Source organism: Lipophrys pholis (genome assembly GCF_963383615.2).
Source record: "Lipophrys pholis genome assembly, chromosome: 3".
NCBI lineage: Eukaryota > Metazoa > Chordata > Actinopteri > Blenniiformes > Blenniidae > Lipophrys > Lipophrys pholis.
This window is the reverse complement of record NC_137627.1, coordinates 27148242-27170127: the sequence shown is the minus strand read 5'-3', so window position 1 is coordinate 27170127 and position 21886 is coordinate 27148242. Positions and strand designations below refer to the sequence as shown.

The 21886-nt window shown below is 44.3% G+C and overlaps 1 protein-coding gene across 1 annotated transcript in view; it reads left to right on the top strand.

Annotated features, from left to right (window-relative positions):
* bcas3 (BCAS3 microtubule associated cell migration factor) overlaps window positions 1-21886 on the top strand; it is a 415011-nt gene that overhangs the window by 68821 nt on the left and 324304 nt on the right. The window contains exons 14-15 of the mRNA XM_080459250.1: window positions 13670-13803; window positions 20210-20540. Coding sequence (XP_080315376.1) covers window positions 13670-13803; window positions 20210-20540 — 465 coding nt within the window. The remainder of the gene's footprint in view (window positions 1-13669; window positions 13804-20209; window positions 20541-21886) is intronic.

Sequence of the window (21886 nt, the reverse complement as noted above, 5' to 3'; positions counted from 1 at the left end):
GATGAGCAGTGTTTAAGACAAATTATCCTGCTGCTTCTGAGTTTGGCCAAAGCAGGCGAAAGAAACTCTTCAGGTTTGGAGGTTAAAGGGTCACAGTCATCTCTCAGCAGCTTCTTTATTAACAGACACACACACACACACACACACACACACACACACACACACACACACACACACACACACACACACACACACACACACACACACACACACACACACACACACACACACACACACACACACACACACACACACACACACAATTCAGACATACTCACTTTACTTATTTAAAAACAGACTGTGGACTAGTGAATTCTGTTCTCATGAAGGGAATGTTCTTTTCACACACCTTATTATTGTAGAGAACTGCTGGTCACAGTTCTGCTTCTGAAACACTGCTGGTGGAATTTAAAGGAAAGACACAGGGACTGGTGTTCATATGGGGCAAGAGAAACAAGACTTATTGTGACGCACAGACATTTAATTCAATGTGTTTATTCATCTCACACACGTCTCTATCATATCACGTTGTCCTAATTTGGTGCTGCTTTAATCTGACGGGTTCAGCTGGAGCCAGACGAGCTGAACGCACACCAGACGTAGAGCCAAGAAATACAGATTTCCCCCAACTTTTTCCTTTTCTTTTATTGCAGGCGGCGCATGAAATAAGGTTTGGTTGAATCTTAAAGCAAGCGTAGAGACTCCTCCTCTCCACTGCTGTGATTGCAGGGCCGCTTTCATCATTGTTTATTCTTTCATTGGTTTTCATTTTGAAGCTGCCTGCTGTGGAGTGTCCCATAATGAGAGTCCTGGCCATGTGATCCCGCTCCAAATCCTGAGTGATGGCTTACTGCTCTGCCTCTCGCTCAACTCTCTCAGGATTTGGAGGGAAGTGGCTCCTGGTGAGCGGCCCGCCCGGCGAGCCGGCAGTGGAGGAAACAATGACCCCAGCCCGGCAGCGCCTGGGGAGTTTGGCTGGGAAGAGTTATGTAAGAAACCCCAGCAGCTTGTGTGTGCTGGAGGCTCTACAGAGGGCGGGCCGGGGGCCGCCAGCTTTTGGTGTGGCGCTTCGGTGGATCTGTGAATCTATTCCTAGTGGTAATTAGAGGGATGCAGATGAAGTGCAGTGGAAAAACGCTCTCTTTAACAGCTGCAATGTGTGTGCGCTTGTTTTCTTTCACCTCTCGTCTTTTTCACTGGGCCTTAACGATGCCTGACTTGATTACCGGGTATGATGTCTGTGTCAGAGGAAGGCGGTGTTTTGATGGCTCAGATATTGTCCAGCAGTTTTCTGGTGACTGTGACTGGCACTAGGTGGAGTGATTGATTCAGTAACCGCGCACAGCCTCAGTCCAGGTCAGCGAACTGCAGATCGAATCTCTCTGAGTCGTGATGAAACACACTGTAATGATCATCCTCAAAGGTAATACACAGGCTTTCACAATTTAAAACAACTCTTCAGACTAAACAGGAAGAATTACTTTCAGAATAGAAATGAAGTGCATTGAAACACATTTCATTAGTTCTTCACTGACACTGTAATCCAGCACTTACTGAGGTTACTGAGGTTGCTATCATCAGTCAATAAAATAGTTTGTGTGATAGAAATGACTTCATGTTTTAAAAGTATTTCAATGATTATTCTGTTATAATGCAATCCACAAAACTCAAAATCAAACTTGTATGACATGAGGCTTCAGAAAGGTGTTCTTTCAATGTGGATTGAATAATAACTGATGGAGCTGAAATGGTTAATGTGGACTGATTGCAGTCACATGGTGTGTGGAAGCTGTCGTTGGAGTTTTGTTTTCATCTTGTTATTTAGGCGGGCTGAATGAAAGACCAAAGCAAACAGTAAGAGTACACTTTCTTTTTGAGTGAAATTTCCAGATTTTTGGGGCGAATATGATTTAGATATTGGACACTCTGTCCTAAGCTGCTCATGTGGAACACGTCAGTATTTAGGCACATTTTTTCAGAGTTTTTACTCCTTATTTCCAACTTTTACAAAACACCTATAATACCTGGACTTTTACAAACTGTGTGCACAAAATAGCACCTGATTTTATATATACTGGTAACTTCTCTGATTCCATTTTTTAAATTTTATTTATGGAAACTCAACAGTCCGCAGGACTCCTACGAGTACACGTCAGTCAGAAAAGCGGCTCCATCCATGTCCGTGTGTTGAGTCAGGATTCTTTGGGAGGAAATACACACACACACACACACACACACACACACACACACACACACACACAGAGAGAACATGCAAACTCCTCACAGAAAGGCTCCGGACTTGAACCCATGACATTGAGCACACGATCCACTGCGCCAGTGTGCAGCGTTCCCTACAGGCTATGGGGCAGAGTCGACATTGTGTATGTAGATATTTGACGGTTTGGGTGTTTCTGTGCTGCTTCATGTGCACTGACCGTGAACTCCAATCTCCTTTTTAAACTCAGTTAAATTCCATATTACAACTTTTACGTTGTGGAGAATCTTTTTCATTTCCTCTTCTGGTCCCATAAAACATAGATGGCTCCCACTCAATCAGACGGGGCTGTTTATGCAAAGTTCCCAATATGGAAGCTTTGAATGAGCAGCGAGGCCAATGTCGGATAGATCAGGACTGAATCTCTCCACACATGGATCTATCCCATAAACCATGTCCCTGGTCTGCTCACGGCCCGGCCTAATGAATAGCCTGGCCCGCTGTGCCGCCACGGAGCCTGCTGACAGGACACACACACACACACACACACACACACACACACACACACACACACACACACACACACACAGACACACACACACACACAGAGGTTTCCCCACTCTGAATTTATAGCCACCTCAGCAGATTGAGCTGTCTTCACACTGGTGGGTAATTAGCCCTGGTCCCCCTCCTCCTCCTCCTCATACATGCTGATTTACTGTTTCTGTCAGAAATACTCTAAAACTGTCCAACTCATTTGATAGTCATCAAGTCCTCCATTTCTCTTTCTGTCATAACAATTTGAAACAATTTTTTTAATAACAATGACACCTCTGTTCTGGTTGCATGGAATCAAATGAGACTCATTCAGTGAAAGTGAGACGATAGAAGGATAAAATCATAGTGAAAGTGGAAAATGAAAACACATATTAACAGACTCTTAACAGACACACAACATCTGACACTGGCAGATTTTATAATTTAATGATTTAATCAAGAATCAAAGGAAATGTATGCTGTTTGGCCCAAAATACGAACAAAAAAACTGATTTAGGAATTGAACATGGTATTTCTCTGCCTGGTGAGCGAAGGCACCACCGTTCTACCTCGCTGGTGCCCGTTGTTATTTGAAGAGAAATAGCAGTACCTACAGTTTATGGTTTCCATAAAATGGTCCCGTTCAAACAGACACAATATAATACAATTTTCATGAAAACTTTAGAAAGTGAGAGTTCGATGTGTTTTTGGTGTGTGATGTGAGACAGAAGACGGTTCATCTGCCTGACATTAACAAATGTGCAAACCCTCAGGTGTTGTCACAGCTGGACTCATCCTGTCCTCTTGTCAGGGATCATTTGCAGGGAAATTTGAGTTAACACACACACCAGCTCCAGGGAAGTTTGTAGATAAACTTGATGCACTTTTTCAAGAAGTCTGAAGAAAGCAGCAAACACAATTTGCGTTTTCCACACATTGATCTGTAAAAAAGCTGAGTTTATAAAAGTCGATGGCCAGCTGTTTGTCAGTGCATCTTTCCAGAGGTATGGCAAGTCACGTTGTCCTGGAGCAGTGAAACATGACTGCAGATAACAATGTGCCATTTACTCACCAAAGTACAAGACCAAAACACACATTCTGCTCTTCTTCTGTGGTGCTTCATCTGGTTCTATCGCTGCTTCTTTGTGGAGCTTTGTGACTGCTGGTCGATGTATCGTGAGGGTTAAACACTGTCACTCTGTTAAAATAAATGCCTCCATGCTCTTCGAGAAGGTCATTATGAATGCAGAAGAACAGAATCACCATGGTCTTGCCCATTCCTCTCCAGCTGCAGAAAGACTGGAGCACCCACTCCGCTCACAGTGATAAACCCAGGATGCCTGAACTCAACAACAGACTGGAGCAGACTAGAAGGAGAAGTGATCAGCTGTGGTCAGAGTAGAGGATCTGAACCGGATAGTTACCGTGAGTCAGCTCTGTTTGGAAAGACTTAGCTGAGGAAACACTTTCCCGTCCCAGCAGTGTGGAGTTATTCAGGGCCCACGCAGCCTCATGGTGACCTCTTACCATGTGTGAGTTGGTGGGAGGGTCAGTGGTTCACCTTCTCTGATCAGAGAAAAAAGCTCTAGGTGGTGCAGGAGCTGGTGCTCCTGGTCGTTTCTAGTCTGGCTGTGTGGAGTTTTCATGTTCTCCCTGTGGGTTGTCTCTGGACAACCTCAGCCTGAAAAACCTGTTTGAGGTTGGTTGGTGGCTGTTCATGTCCAGTGTGTGTGACTGTGTCTCCTACGATGGACTGCTCACCTGTCCAGGTGAACCTGACTTCACTGTCATCACATCAGCACCCTGAGACTCATTTATTGACGTGAAAGCATCTGTGAACTTAAAACTGCATTGACATAACAACATTTTGTGTGAACTCTGGTTTGATCTAATCGGACATTCTAGAGGACAGACCACCAAGCTGGATTGTTTTTTACGGTGACTGTCAAAATAAAACTACCAAGTTGGATTGTTGTTACGGTGACTGTCAAAATAAAGGTACCAAGTCCAGGAGAATATGGACTGGGAGTCATGACACCAGGGAGGAAACATTGTTCTGATTGGCTCTACTGAGCATGTGCAGAGCAACAGCATTTCCTCCATCTACAAGGAGACTGGGAGTACGTCCGAATTGTCCCTCCTAACTCCTTAACTATCGACTTTTCCTTCACCCCGGAAGTGTTTTGCGTGGCGGCCATGATAAGGACTGTCCGAATTCTCAATAAGCAAAGGAAAGGAGGCTCATTGCTTCCTTTAGAGTCTCTTTTAGCTTAGGAACCACTGATGCTTCCTTTATGCATCCTTGAGGCGACAACATTTAAATGGACCCGCTCATCCGAGTGTTCAGGGAAACTCACGATGTCGGAAAAAAGATGCAGATCATGGTAAGTTACCAAAGCAATAGTCTGCCTAGAACAACTTTAAATCATCTAAAACCCAGATCCCAGCTATGAATGTTATGGATGTTGTGAAACGAACACAGTAAAGTAAACTTTTTGTGCAGCCTATTCTCATTTTGCACTGTTTTTTTTATTCACCTGGCAGCAGTTTCACTTTAGTTCCTCATAGCCTGGCAGCCTCTTTATCTTTGAGTTAATTCAAGATTCAAACCTTGAGATATTTGAGTTTATATCAGCGGTTGCACTTTTTGTAGTCCATTTTCAGAAACTTGTCATTCTTTCACCAGGGCAGACGTCACTAACTTGCGCCGCCATCAGATTATTATGACGTCACTAAGTGAAAGTGCGGTCCAACTGCTACACCAATGTGATTGCCTTTCACTAACTCCTTTAGGAAACCTCCTAACACCTTTCCTTAACCCTGTGACGTCATCCACGGGGTTAAGGAAAAGTGGATAGTTAAGGAGTTAGGAGGGACAATTCGGATGTACCCGTGTGTTTCCTGAAAGTGTTGTTCCCACTGGCGACACAACAATGGAGCCCAAGTGTTTTCAAATAGTTCCACCTTCGGAGCTGTTTTCCAAACGTTGTCTTTTCAGTTGCTCAGTGCACTGTTTTTTCTTTTTCTTTTTTCTCCCTTGTCCTGTTTGGCAGATTGGGCAAACAATATTATGATTGCTCTTGCAACAGGCAGAGACCTGGCGTGTCCTCCTGTTGCTGCCTTTATTAGAAGTTGGCATGGCTGCCGTCCAAGCTCAGTGCCCTGTTGTGTAAACGGGCAACCAAAATGCAACTAAAGTTTTGTGTTTTTACTTGAAATCGTTGTCATGTAAACAGGTTCTAAAAGCTTTCTCTAGATTATTGTGTTTTTTTGTTTTCTTTTGTTTTGTTTATTTCATCCTAGCACTCAATAATACATGAAGAAGAAAAGCCGCATACTTCTTTAGTTTCACCTCTGACCAGCCACTCCGGCTGTGTTTATAGACCTTATTAGTGATAGCAGGGAACAAAAAGATGGAGAGGCACCGTGGAAATGCAAGAAGCTTATCTCCTTCAGCTTGTTTGCTTGTTGGCTCAGGAGAAAGGATTAGGCCCCGATCACAGTCCTGAAATCTGTAACAGGAAGTGGTGATTAGTTTTGGAGGATTTTGGTTGACACATCTCGAGAATCACTTTGCGTTAAAGTTCTGACTGAGAAGCAGTGGAAACATGTTAGACTGAAAAACAAAGCCAAAGATTTTGGGTTTCATGACTTTATGTGTTCTGTTGATCTGCTGATAACATATCTTGTGTTAAAACAATTCCAGCAGGAAGTCTGCAAATATGTAAATGCCCCATAAAAGCAGACTTAAGTAGTGTGTTTACCACTCAAGGTGATGAAAGAACAGGCCCGGAGCTGTGCCCTGAGAGCGGTCACGCTTTGTGAACTTGACCGTTACGCTGCCTGCTCTCCGTGTGTCGGCAAGGCTTTAATGTCGGCCCACTGCCGCTCCGCCAACAGAGCCGCGGTTCCAGCTTAGTAATGTCAAACTAACTGCAGCTTCTCAGCCATGACGCACACACACACACACACACACACACACACACACACACACACACACACACACACACACACACACACACACACACACACACACACACACACACACACACACACACACACACACACACAGACACACACCTTTCTCATATCTATTAATATCTAAGTGCTCACAGGTGGTCTGCCTGTGGAGCCTCTGTTTCAGCCCACTGTACATCAAATGAAGCATACGTACCTTTCCCCCTCTTACCCCCGTTTGCTTCTCACATTTTCTTTGCAGGCCCTTGTCCTCTCTCCCTCTCTGACTCTTTCTGCCACCTTCTTTAATTTTAAACTGAATTCTCCTCAAATTTTGATTTTTTATTAATGATTGATGCAAACATATTAGTGGCTACTCGAAGTGGTGTGTGACAAACTTGCTTTAGAAATGCCCAACCATGTGTGGATCTATATTATTGGCTGTATAAGGTTTAGAAATGTGTTGATGCTTGACTGAGCATGTAAATAATGCAAAGCGTTGTGTTCTGTGTGTCTGCCACTGGGCCATTTCAATTGGAACATGCTGCCGAAGATGTTTGACTTGTTTATCCAGATGTATCATCAGTTAGTCCAGTTCATTGACCGTCTCTACCATGTATAAAGGCCTTATATATATAAACAGCAGCAGAGGTCCTCATTGTGCACGGATAGAATAGAATGCGTCATTTGTCATTGTATGAGTGACATAATGACCTTGCAGGTGCCGCTCCCTTCGTAAAAAAACATACAGGTGTGCAAAATACATTTAGAATACATTTATAGTATAAAAGCACTCATGATATAAATATAAAATAGATAGTTTAAAAATGTTTAAAGGAAAGTGATTAAACACAAAGATAAATGCATCAGGAGCAGGATTGCAGTGAGATTTAAAACACCAGTGTCCAGGTTGTTGGTTGGTTATTTGGTTATTGGTTATAATGGTTATTTAAGGCTCTTATGGCCCAAGAATTAAAACTGCTTAGAAGTCTGGATGTACTTCATTGATCAGCTGCACTGATCGGTGGTAGGGGTCTTTAAGGACCAGGTGATGATGGTGCGAGGAGCCCTCATGCCGTGTTTACACAACAATGATTTCAAGTGAAAACGCACTTTCTTTGCGTTGTGATGTTTGGTTACACGACACCATTGCTCGGAAACACAAGATTTGGAAATCTACTTCCAAGGTGGAACTTTTCCAAAACGCTCAGGCTTTGTCCCCTTGTAGACAGCGGTCCTGGTCACCATGGCCATAGTATCTAGTTCCTCTGCACATGCTCAGTAGAGCCAATCAGAACAAAGTTTCCTCTGTGGTGTCATGACTCCCAGTCCATCTTCTCCTGGACTTGGTACTTTTATTTTGTACAGCCACCGTAATAACGATCCAACTTCGTAGTTTTATTTTGACAGTCACCGTAATGACAATTCAACTTGGTAGTTTTATTTTGACAGTCTCCGTAATGACAATCCAACTTGGTAGTTTTATTTGTCCACTAGATTGTCCTGTTCTCCCATTGTTAATGTTTAGAGCCCATTGTTACAGTTCCAACTGGTGGCCTGGCATTCTAACTCCAGTGTTTTCAGAACTTCTACCATTTCCCTGTGAACAGACAGTGTTTCAAAATGTTGCTGTGTAAATGTGAACATTTTCTGAAAAAAACCCGCAAAAACAGTTTTCACTTGAAACATGTGAGCGAGGCCTAAATGTTAGTGTGAACACATTAATATTCCTTGAGCTGTTGAACAACTCTAACCCTAAATATTTAATCAATGGCTTCATCAGCTGTTAAATTCTCTTTCTTTCATATCCTGATGTATATCTAGAAGAGTTTTTGTGTGTGTGTGTGTGTGTGTGTGTGTGTGTGTGTGTGTGTGTGTGTGTGTGTGTGTGTGTGTGTGTGTGTGTGTGTGTGTGTGTGTGTGTGTGTGTGTGTGTGTGTGTGTGTGTGTGTGTGTGTGTGTGTGTGTGTGTGTGTGTGAGTGTGTTTGTGTAGGGGTGGGGGTTGTGTGTTGGATTCTTCCCTTGATCCAACTGTAACAAACTAACGTGTGTACACAACGTACTCGTACACTGTGACTCAGCCATATTTACAACACGTATATTCATACATATAAATATGTAAATGGGGTAAAGTTTCAATAAAAGAGCTGTAAGTGTCTTCAAAGCTGAGTAGGATACAGATGTGTGTTTAAATGACTGCACTGCAGGAAGTGTAGACACGTCACCCATCTTCACGAAGTTCATTGTTTTCGCTCCACATTCACTTTTATGTTCAAAAGCATTATGATCTCAACATCGTTTAACTAAATGTCTGAATAATTATATAGAATATTGGTTTGCATTTACACTCCTTCACACCCAAGTTTTAAATAGAATCTATTCCAACAGGGAAGTTGAAGGCAGTCTGACCTGATGAATTTCCAAATGAATGTGTAATTCTTCAGCGCGTACCTTCTCTGCTACACGAGGTGGTTGATTTTGGCTGGTGGTTGTAGCTGACCTCCATGTTTCCCCTAAAGCTGCTGCTACATTAGTGCAGCGCTGCGGTGATGAGAAGATTAGTCCGGCCCTCTCCTCCCTCAACCGGCTCTGCAGCCAGGCAATTTGTACTGGTTAAGGCGAGAGCATATTCCTATTCATTCACTTTATTTTTCTTATTTTACCACCATATTTTAGGAGTTAGAAAGCTGAATTCTTGGCACCACACAAAGGAAAATATCCTGAGTGAATGATTGGCTTCTGGATTTTGGAGTTTCCCTTGTAGCTGAGGAAAAAGAAAACATTACTTCCAACACTCTTGCCTTGTGTGTGTGCTTTGCAGAGTGTTTATTGACTGTGTATGTCCAGCACATGTGGAAATCCCTGCAGACACAGACAGTCCGGTCCCTTCCGCTAAAATAGCAGTCCTGAAGACAAAGCCTTGTCTCGTGATGGATAGTCTTTCATTTGTGTGTTGGGCTCATTTGCTCTGAAGTTTATGCATCCTGGTAACAGTAAAGCTATCTGAATCCCCCAAGTATTCCATCTTGTAAGCTTTATGCCTTCCACATGGTTATAATTTAAGATTTTTCCGATTTTCAAAGCTTTTTTGGAGCCTAGTGTTGTTAATTAAAAAGTGGACTAGTTTTGTTGTGGCCTTCCTTGTTGCCAAGTCGGGAAATCACCGCCTTTTTGCTCTTTTCATTTTTCTGTCTCTCTCTCACTGGATTTCTCTCTCGTCCCATCTGCCTTTGTCAAGAATAAAGCTCGCCCGACCACTTTGTAAATGAAACATCCTCGCTGTATTAATGGGACTGAGCAGATGTTTTTTGTTTGCGTGGTCAGGGATTGGACAGTAAAGCCTGCAGCAAAACAAAACAAGAAGATTTTTTGGGCTTGAAAAAAAATAAAGAGAGTCGAGACTTATATTTATGGAAATGATTATATCACTTCCCTCATCTACCATTCAGACGTATGTCTTGCACACATGGCAAATTAGAGGTCGTCCCTACCAGTTCAGTGCACGCCAAGTGCATGTGCCAGAAATCTTGGTACTAAAACATTGTAAATAACACTGTAACCCCGGGACAAGGTGTTATAAATAGGACGTGTCAAACCTCACTCCGGCCAGCCTCTGGTTTCCCCGAAACCCTCTCTTTTCACCCGCTGAGCGGCTCAGCTACTTTTTAATTTGGCCTTGCCGCGGGCTAACCGACTGACGCCTCTCGGTGAGGGCCTCTGTATTTCAACAAGGCCACAAAAGCCCCAATCCTCGGGCTCTCGCGCTCACAAAGCTCTCCAGCCCTTCTTAGCTCTTACTTTTTTGGAGCCCACACTCGGCGGCGCTGGCCAAAACACAGAGGCCAAGACTCATCTGTCAGAAAGCCCAGGGGCCAGACTCTCCAGCCACCGGGTGGGCAGGGCTCACCAAAACACAGAGAGAAGGAAGGACCAAAGAAAGAGTGAAGGGTGCGGGAGGTAGGGTTTGAGAGCGAGAGGAAGCTCCCAGATAAACAGACCGCAGCGCCTCAACTCCTAATCACCCTGCGCTTCCGTTTCCAGACTCTATAATTAGAAGGGCCCCGTCCCTTTTTTCTCTCTATTCCCAGTTGACGCAAATGCTTCTTGTGGCTTGGCACCTCGTTTGGGGCGTGGGTTTTTCAAGAGTTTACAGGCCCCGGGCATGAGCTCTCTGGCTTTCTGGTCGCTCTGATACAGCATGAATAGCTAACCACTGTCTTAATGCACACTTCACTTGACTTCTCCTCTCTTTCTTCTCCTCCACCTACCATAGTCTGCTTGACCTCCACTCCCTTCCTTCATCACTCCTCATCATCTTTGAACAAAACTCTTCTTTGCTCATGCAGGAGTTAAAAAAAAAGAAAGCTTTCAACCCTGAATATAAGTACAACATTTTTTTGCATACTTGACTGCTTTTTCTCCAGCGAGGGAGTGTTTTCCATCTCCCTCGCACGTGTTGCTGAATTCTTTTAATCTCATGCCATTCCAGCCTCCTCTTTTCACTTTTGACATGCCACCCATTAAAGCCCGGCCACTAATTAAAACCTACTGCAGCCTCCACATAAAAGATTCCAAGGGGGGAAACTCTGAGCAAAAATGCTAATTGCTTTAATATCATCGATGGCTGTGAGTTGTGAGGAGGACGGAGGTTTGGACGTTTTGTTTGGTCTCCGTGGCCTGACGGGAGGGGGAAGAAACCGTGTGGCCTTCCTTCCTACTGGCTGAGCCAGTTTAGATCTGGGTTTGTTCTGGTGTGGTTTGTTGAGCATGTTGTTTATGGTGACGGCCTATACTTTCTGGAGTTTGACGAGCTTCAAATAAAACAGGCCAAATGAATGGGCCTGTCAGTGTTGGTGACACTCGTGCACAGCTGTGGTTCGGTGTTTCGGTGAATCCACCGATGTATGACACGTAGATTGTGACTGTGACAGACGCTCATCATCCCATCCGTCCTGAGAAGACACACGACTGGAGGCTTGATTTCACCCAGACAGCGCTGACACCAGTGGAGGCCGCATTTTATGAGGGCAACAAGCGATAGCTGGTTTTGTTTTAATGAACTGGTTTGTTTGTTTTAACAGCAGAGTAATTCTGTCATGTTGGTGAGCGTGGCTCATCGTCCTGGCTGCCTGAAGGAAATCAGATTAAATACTCAAACTGACTTCACGTCCAGTCAGTTTATCAACATTCACACATAAACTTAAAGAGTATTGTTTTACCATCAGTGGGTTTTTTAATCTTTATTGAGGATGAAATTGAGCTAAATATAGACTCTTAATTTGAAATAATTTAGATATATCGTATCATATATTTAAGTGATGTTTTGTCAGGAGGATCTTCTTGAATTGTTCCGTTACTCTGAGTTGCTTTAGGAGGATAGATGGGAGCTGATGTTTCATCACAGCAGACTCAGATTCACCACAACATGAAACCACTGACATATAAAGTGCATGATGCTCATTATGTCATTATAACGACACGCAGCAAGAAGGAGCACATATTAAACTGCTAGCAAACAGTTTTGATGGTATGGACTGGCTCGTGAAATGAGCCAGTGTGCGGATGGGAGCGACTCTGGCTGCAGCCGGCGTTATAAACCCTGGTAGTTTCCTCTACAGTGTTCTAGGACAGGACAACTAGTGATGGATGAGAGTGACAAGATCACGACTCCGACGGTACTGACCATCTGAGAGCTGCCATCATGGAGGAGCCAGGATCAAAACAGGCCAACGGTGGTCCAGTCTCGTGAAGTCTGGCCATGGTGTTACCAGGATACATTATGGGAAGAAGGCAGGCCTGTTCCCTGTTGCTTTCTGTCCTCTTCTTTTCTCTCCTTCTATCCCCCAACCCCGACTGGAACAGCAGGTTTCTCCTCCTCTGAGTCCGGTTCAGCAGGTTTCTTGTTAAGAGGGAGATGTTCCTTTCCACTGCCTCATGTACCTGCTCATGTAAAACTTGTTGGTTTTTCTCTGTGTTGTGAAATGACACTGTTGTATTTGGCACAGTTGAAATAAATTGAATTAAAATCAAAGTGTACCACTGGAGATGTTGAAATCTTACCTTTGGTATGGATGATACTTTGACATGTACCACCTTCTTGAACTACGCCACGCTCCGGCACGGACTGCAGTGGGACGGCCGCTATAGTGTTGGACCAGGGCTCAACATTTAGTTTGAGGGTAAATTTATTACCCCTGAAAAAGTGTTGTGTTGTTCAGTGACCGGGAGCAGAGTCTGTATTGTTGGGGGTATCAGATTGGATGACAGCACGTCATTTTGTATTTCAGAATGTGTGATCTGTTCATTTAAAAGTACCAATATTTATTTAATAAGCACATCAGCTTTAAGCTGACTGATCACGAATGGAGGACATTTCTGCTGGTTTGGATCCGTTTTGCTGCGAGGACTCTTATTTGCCAATCTTGTCTCACGTAAACGTTTATTGAAGCCCCATCTGAAACATCTTCAGTGTTTACAGCCCATCACGCCAGGATGCCTGTCGACTCTGCTCTTGTTCCTATCGCCCCCTCTGGAGTGGAGGAATAGTGCAGCGTTTTCAGCCTGTTTGTCTGAATGTCCGACTATTGTTGGAAATGAAGATAACAAAAGAAAGTGGAAGAAATAGAAAAACTTTCGGTCGAACATCTGGACTTTCCTGTCCGGTTCCAGATGAGCACCTCTGCTGGAACGGTTGGGACAGTTGATCTGTCCTCGTCTGTTGTGGCTGGCCTCCTGTTACATGGACACCATCAACACCCCGTACCCATAAAACTGCAATTACCACAATGTGAAGGCGGACTGTATATACTGAGCATCATGTGAAAACAACCATAAAACACTTTAAATTTACAGCACAATAAAACAAAGACCACATCCAGCGACAGCTGTAAAAATGATGAGCCGGGTTGTGTTGCAGTGTGGGAGCGCCTCCTCATTCTAACTCCTGTCTGTTGGCTCAGGAATGCTGCTGGTGACGGCCGACACGCTGGGCCACGACTTCCACGTCTTCCAGATCCTCACACACCCGTGGGCGTCGTCCCAGAGCGCCGTCCATCATCTGTACACGCTGCATCGCGGGGAGACTGAGGCCAAGGTCCAACTCACTCTCTCTCTCTCTCTCTCTCACTCACTCTCTCTCAAACACACACTCAACATATGCTGTACGTTTTAAGCTGATATTAATGAGTGATTGCTATTATCATTATAAGTTTTAACATCTTAATCTTAACACTTGCATCTACAGCCCCTCCTACTCTGGACTCAGTGATCACCATTGTTTTGTACAGTTTTCTGAACTGAGTCATGATTGGACGCTGCCTGAGCTCTCCCTCCAATCTGCTCCACAATTTCACTGCACATATAGAAAGACCAAATGACTTCAGTGTTGTGTGAAATATTCTGTGTTTTAACTCTAAATCCCTTCTCCAGTTATAACTCCATCTCTATTTCAAAAAATATAGATCTGAATATTTGTAGGAAGTTGGTCGTTTATTGCTCTATACATTATTTTTTTTCTTCTAAAATGTACCAGGTCAGTCAATTTTAGTATTTTTGATTTTAAGAAGAATAGATTTGTGTGATTTCTATACCCAGTTTGATGAATTATCCATATTGCTCTTTTTAGTAGAATTGATAGTGGCTGTAGTGAACCTTTATACGTGTTGCTCCAAACCTCTGCTCAGTCCTTTGGATATGGTAACACCAGTAAACAGTGTTAAATGTGAAGTGATTTGTGGTCCAGGGTGTGTTTTACTTTATTGAGCACTGAAATACTTCTAAATATGTAGTTTTGAACGTGTTTTAAGTGAGATTTTCAATGTAATTTATTATCAATTGTAACACCAAGAAACTTACTTTCGTGAATTCTCTCGATCTCCACACCATCTACCTTTATCTGTGCATATGTATTTCTTTTATTGTAGCCTAATACCATGAATTTAGTGTTATTTAAGTTTAATGTGGATTCATTTATGTTGAACCACTTTTCCTCGTTTGCAATTTCACTACTGATAGTTCTCAGTAGCAAAAAAAAGAAGATTGATTTCTAACATGAACAGGATTATGACACACTGTAAAAACATATAAATCCAGCTCAAAAGGAGGTCCTACTGTTACTATTCTCCTCCTGCTCCTCTTTCTTTTTTCTTAAACAGCTTTAAAGTGTAGTGTTTCTCTATAAATGTCATTATGTGTCAGGTTATGAGTTCAGTTTTGTTTATAGAACATCAATAACAACATGGTCTAATAGAAGAAAACTTCCTAAAAAGTCCCAATGAGTGAAGTGAAAGAGAAGTGACAGTGGCGAAGTGATGCCGACTGTAAACAGATGTATTCTGCAGTAGTTGAATGTCACACTGTCATTTAATGTACTCAGCCTCAAATATGGAGGTGAACATGACCAACCATATTTTAGTGCCACTGCATGTGATTATGGGATGTCCTCATGTTGTTTTGTTTTCTCCAAGCAGCCTCTCAGTCATCTGCACACAGCATGTAAGAACAGACATGACATGATCACTTAATTCATCCCACAAACTAAAATAGACCATCCTTGTTCTTTTCATGCTGAACTCACTTGACTATGTTTGACTATAGCATTTCTCTAAAGTTAACAGTGTGAGTGAGGTGGAGTCACAGCATGCTTGTTGTGTTTATCACATTATATCATTGATATAATTAGTGAAAAAGTCATCGGACACACTGAGGTGCTGTGGTGATTCTTTTCCTCTTCCCAGTCCATGCTGCTTTAGCTTCACAGTCCCAGAGGAAAGCAGGAAAGTGGTCGCGCCAGATTTAACTGCCTGCACTGTGCACATGGACTGATATCAGAGTGTCTGGACATTATAATCTAAAACCTTTAGAACTGAAAGAGATGTTAAAACTCACCAGGAGCTGCAGGACATGCTATCGGCTGTTTTTGATGGTTTCAGTTTTATCTTTTGAAGCCACTGCAGCAGATTTGAGCAGCTGTTTCCAGCTGTGTGAAGTTATTATAGCTTCATAACATCCATGTTAACTACTATCACACATGGATGAACCAAACACAAGCTCCTATTGATAAGTTAAAGGTCATTTATGCTTTAAGAGTATCCATTAAGGTGAAAATTCAGTGGGTTCTGCACGGTGACACGAGAGAGCTTTATATTTGTTGGAAACAAAGCAGCTGACTTTACCAACTTGTTTTGAGTTAAATAAAACAAATGGGAGCCGAGACGGGAGCAGTGATTGATTGAATCTCTTTTGGGGAGAATTTCCTCGTATGTTCTCCTCCTGCAGTGGAAGTCAGAAGTGCTTACTCAACATCACCACTTCAGGCCTTGTTCGGTTCAGGAATATCGACTGGGAAAACAAGCATCTCACACACACACACACACACACACACACACACACACACACACACACACACACACACACACACACACACACACACACACACACACACACACACATGCACACACACACACTCTGCCTCCGGTTAATGTTTGAGCAAACGGCAGGTCCGCTGACCGCCTGCACACTCAGCCAGCTTTGATCCAGCCCGTTGTAAACACAGAGTGCCGGCCCCAGCTTAGTGCTGGGGTCAGAGGTTATCTGCACACACTCACGCACACACGCACTCTGAAACACACCGGAGAGTGATAACGTCTGCAGTGAGGTGGGTGGAGAGACGCCTTATCTGTCTCCAGCGGCCAAACATGCGGCTGGCTGTCAGTGACCCGAGGCCAGGTAAACAGAACAGTGGTTGATAACAGCTGTAGGACCTGCAGGCGCAGCCGGGTGCGTACCCACCGCCAGCCACGGGGCAACCTAAAGGTTACAGGGGCAACGCTGCTGTACTGCTACACTTTACAGCCATGAAGCAGGGCATGTTGGATCCTGTTACATCCTGCAGAGCTTTATCTAGCTGCATGCACCCAACTAGTCACTTCTGCTGCACCACAGCTCTTCTCTATATTTGAGTTGAATTAAGGAAACTGTAGGGTCTCGTAAAATATTGATACACAGGTTTAGAACAGAAAAAATGATTGTCTCTCAGAAACCAGCAAACAGTACATTTAGTTTCAGTTTTGTTGTATGTCACTGATGAAGTGGAGAGAAGCTACAGGTTTTAATAGTAGTTTTTTATATTCACTCCACCTGACTCAGGTTATATGAAAACAGCTTCAAGTGAAAACGCAAAGCTTCTGTTGCGTTTTGGGGATTTGTTTCCACGACAACGGTGCTCAGAGACACTGAAAACACAACTGAATAAAAACAGTTCCCGAGTAGCTAGCGGAAACTCTGCTCCTGGTCACCACGGCGTAGTAACTAGTTGTAGTAACTAGTTCCTCTGCACATGCTCAGTAGAGCCAATCAGAACAGAGTTTCCTCCATAGTGTCATCACCCCGGCCATATTCTCCTGGGACTTGGTAGTTTTATTTTGACAGTCACCGTAATAACAATCCAACTTGGTAGTTTTATTTTGACAGTCACCATAATAACAATCCAACTTGGTAGTTTTATTTTGACAGTCACCATAATAACAATCCATCTCGGTGGTTTGTCCACTAGAATGTCAGCGTTTGTTACTTTTTAGAGCCCATTGTTCTCTGCTGCATGTGTGTGTGTTTTCACCACTAAAAGTTAGAACAGCCCCAACTAGTGGCCAACATGAAAGCTACATCAGTTGCAGTGCCATTGCCATGGAAACAGAAACCACTTTCAAAACACTGCCGTTTAAATGTGAAGCTTTTCTGAAACAAAAAGCAAAAACAATGCACTTCAACGTGAAATGTTGTGACATGGCGCCTTCAGCTTGTCCAATCAGTAATCACCTCCATAACAATGACCAGTGGTCTTCAGCTTGTCCTCCATCAATCCACCACAGCCCCTGATGGTTGAGGCTCCTCCTTTCCCTCTGTCCTTCTCTGTCACATTCCCATGATTCCTGAGGAAAGGTGCTCTCAGGTGAGCGGAGCTGCTTGATGTCTGCTGGTTCCAGTCTGACAGTACGCAGTGCCTCCTCTTGTCTCCTGCCTTGTCTCAGATGTCATCAGGTCCTTTGGAATCTGTTCCCAGCACATCAGCACTCTGCATGGGACTTACACAGTCACATTCCAGCTCTTTCAGGTAGCCTGACAGCTTCTTCATGCCATCGGGGTTGTCACACTGCGAATGTGGAATTCCAGTCACCCTTCAGGTAACCATGAAGTGGATTTGAGCTCTGACAGGTCCATTACCACCAATTATGGTGCACAGAGTCCTCCTTATTGTCTGAGTCGCCTTTAATCAGCACGCTCAGAGGTCACTCAGCTTCGGAGTGGAATGTGGACGATGTCACTGCTCCTCCGCCGGCCCTGGCAGCGGATTAGAACGACCTGCAGGCACAGGAGGCTGCAGGAAAACCTTCTCTCCTCACCGCCTTTCACTTTGCCTGTAGTGGTGGTGGTAGAGCTCAGTGAGCAAGAGGTTCACAGGTATGAATCCCACAGTGGACAGCTTAGCACTCTTCTTCTTCTTCTTCTTCTTCGTCCTCCTCCTCCTCCTCCTCCTCCTCCTCCTCCTCCTCCTCCTCCTCCTCCTCCTCCTCCTCCTCCTCCTCCTCCTCCTCCTCCTCCTCCTCCTCCTCCTCCTCCTCCTCCTCCTCCTCCTCCTCCTTCTTCTTCTTCTTCTTCTTCTTCTTCTTCTTCTTCTTCTTCTTCTTCTTCTTCTTCTTCTTCTTCTTCTTCTTCTTCTTCTTCTTCTTCTTCTTCTTCTTCTTCTTCTTCTTCTTCTTCTTCTTCTTCTTCTTCTTCTTCTTCTTCTTCTTCTTCTTCTTCTTCTTCTTCTTCTTCTTCTTCTTCTTCTTCTTCTTCTTCTTCTTCAGGCCCCTGCATACTCCCATAAGAACAAGAAGAAAAGTCAGGCTGTGACTCTCCTGCCGAAAAATTTTTTTTTTTGACAGGAGAGTTGATACTTCATAAAGAAGCTGTCAAATTCGTAGTCCACACCCCCTCACGGCAGTCACACATCTGTGAAGCAGCGTTTTAACTTTTCAACATCACAGCTTATTTCTCGCTTCCAATGTTTTCAGAAATATATTTCGCTGAACAGTTTCAGTAATAAAAGAGAAAGTTTGTGTCCGAGCCACGATGTCGGTCTGGTTTTAACAGCAGGAGCTGACTGCTTTTAGTGATGCGTTCAGGTGCATCACGTAAACCAGTCCTCTGACATGCTAACAAGCTGTGAGGCTCATACAGTAGCGAAATTTCATGCTAAACAAGATTAAAATATGACTGATAGTCATTAACGAGCTGGGACGTGCACGCGCAGCACACGGCAGTACCGAAGTTTCGACAGCTAAACCAATTTTCTTAAGCCAGAGAGAGCCGACTTCGTTTTGTTCGGCAGGACCCCGGAGTGCAGAACTTTCTTTTTGTTCTTAAGGAGTATGAATCGACCTTGGGAGAGACTGTGTCCGTGGAGTGATTTGGTTTTGTTAAATAAAGACCTGTGTGTGCAAAGACTGTCACCCCAGGGTGGCAAGCTCAACTGCCACACAAACAAAAAAACTAAACCTAAATCTTTACCGTCTTTGTGCAGTTTTCTTCTGGATTTTAAGAGCTACAACCTATACAGCAATCTTTCTCAATTAGGGTTTTTTTTTTACTTCTATTACATTATTGGCATGTTGTTGTGTTATTCAATTAAATTGTATTTATTTAGCGCCACCTACAACACAGTCATTTCAACAAACTTTTACATAGAAAAACCAACAATTCCACATGAGTAAGTAGAGAAGATGGCAAGAAGAAACCTGCAGAACCAGAGTTAGAGGATTCGAAACCTGTAAAACCAGGCTCAGATGAGGAGAAACCTGCAGAACCAGACTCAGAGGAGGAGAAACCTGCAGAACCAGACTCAGATGAGGAGAAACCTGTAGAACCAGACTCAGATGAGGAGAAACCTGCAGAACCAGACTCAGATGAGGAGAAACCTGTAGAACCAGACTCAGATGAGGAGAAACCTGCAAAACCAGACTCAGATGAGGAGAAACATGCAGAACCAGACTCAGATGAGGAGAAACCTGTAGAACCAGACTCAGATGAGGAGAAACATGCAGAACCAGACTCAGATGAGGAGAAACATGCAGAACCAGAGGAGGAGGAGGAGATGTCCTCCTGTTCTGGTTGGGGTTCGAGGACAGAAGGAATGGAAACAAGAAGACAGACAGACAGATTGTTGTGGAGGGATTCAAACTATATTCTTCACATCATATACTGAGGCTTGGATTCTTCTGTTCTTGTCCATTATTACATTATCAGTGTCTTCATGCATCAACACCTGCTGCTCAGAAGCACAGACACAAACATGAGTCTGTGGTTTCTGACAGGATCGCCTCGGCGTTGGTGTTGTTCTGTTTCTAGGCTCGTAGTCAGTGAGAGGAGAAACTTCAGTAGAGTTGTGCTTCTGCTGGAGCATAAATCAGTAAGCAGCTTCAGCAGATCTTCTCACCCTCCCTCCTTCCTCTGCTCTCCAGGTCCAGGACATGTGCTTCAGCCAGGATAGCCGCTGGGTGGCCGTCAGCACCCTCCGTGGCACCACCCACGTGTTCCCCATTAACCCGTACGGCGGCGCCCCCTGTGCCCGCACGCACATGTCCCCCCGGGTGGTCAACCGCATGTCCCGCTTCCAGAAGAGCGCCGGCCTGGAGGAGATCGAGCAGGAGCTGAACCGGGCAGCCGCTCTGGGAGGAGGAGGGGGAGGCATGGGAGGAGGCAGCTGCATCCTGGGAGGAGGTGGAGGCATTGGGGGGCGCTGCAGCCCCATCCCCGGTCTGTCTAGCAGCCCGTCGGGCTCACCGCTGCACGGTAAGGACGGGGACACAAAGATGTGGGGTGCTTCCGAATTGTCCCTCCTTTCTCCTTTCCTATCCACTTTTCCTTAACTCCGTGGATGACGTCACAGGAAAGGAAAGATGTTAGGAGGCGTCCTAAAGGAGTTAGTGAAAGGTGATCACGTTGTTTTGACAGTTGGACTGCACTTTCACTTAGTGACGTCATAATAATCTGCCGGTGGCGCAGGTTAGTGACGTCTGCCGTGGTGAAAGAACTACAAATTTCCCCCAAAAAACTGCATTTCTACCACTTTCCCCTGTGCCTCTAACCGCTGATATAAACTCAAATATCTCAAGGTTTGAATGTAACTCAAAGGAAAGGGGGCTGCCAGGCTACAGGGAACTAAAGTGAAACTGCTGCCAGGTGAATAAATAACCAGTGCAAACTGGGAATCGGCTGCACAAAAAGTTTATTTTATTGTGTTCATTTCACAACATCCATAACATTCATAGCTGGGATCTAGGTTTTAAATGGTTTAAAGTTGTTCTAGGGAGATTATTGCTTTGGTAACTTAACATGATCTGCGTTGAGTTTCCCTGAACGCTCCGATGAGCTGGTCCCTTCAAACGTTGGCGCTGAAAGGAATTGTGGGGCAGCATGATGTGGTCTCCTTTGGAAAATGATGCATCGGTGTTTCTAGGGTAAAGGAGGTTCTAAAGGAAGCATTGAGTCTCCTTTCCTTTGCTTATTGAGAATTCAAACGTCCCTTATCATATCACTTCCTGGGTTTAAGGAAAAGTTTATAGAACAGGAGATAGGATGCTATTTGGATGCACCCACGATGTGAATTCATCATAGCAACTGTAGCTCAGTTGGTACAGCAGGTTGTCTGTCTGTTGGAAGGTTGCAGGTTTAGTTCCCCATCTCCTCCTCTCCACATGACCAAGTGTCCTTGAGCAAGACACTGAACAACAAACTGCTCCCAGTGGGTGGACTGAGCACCTCGCAGGGCAGCCGCCTCCACTGCTGTGTGAGTGTGCGTGTGAATGGGTGAGTGTGATGAACAGTGTAAAGGCCGATTCATCCTCTATAAGAACAAGAAGAGAGTTCGGCACTCCAGGGTCCTGCCGAACAAATGACATCATTTTCTACAACCAGCTCCCTCTGGCCGAAGAAATTAGTTTCAGCTGTGTCGACCATCCGGGCTGAAGTATATCGGTGCCGCACTTCCGAAACTTCTGCACTGTCGTGTGCTGCACATGCACGTTCCAGCTCACTAATAACTATTAGTCATATTTGAATCATTTTTAGCATGGAACCTCGCTACTGTATGAACCCCGCAGCTCGTTAGCATGTTGGACGGCGGCTTTACGTGATGC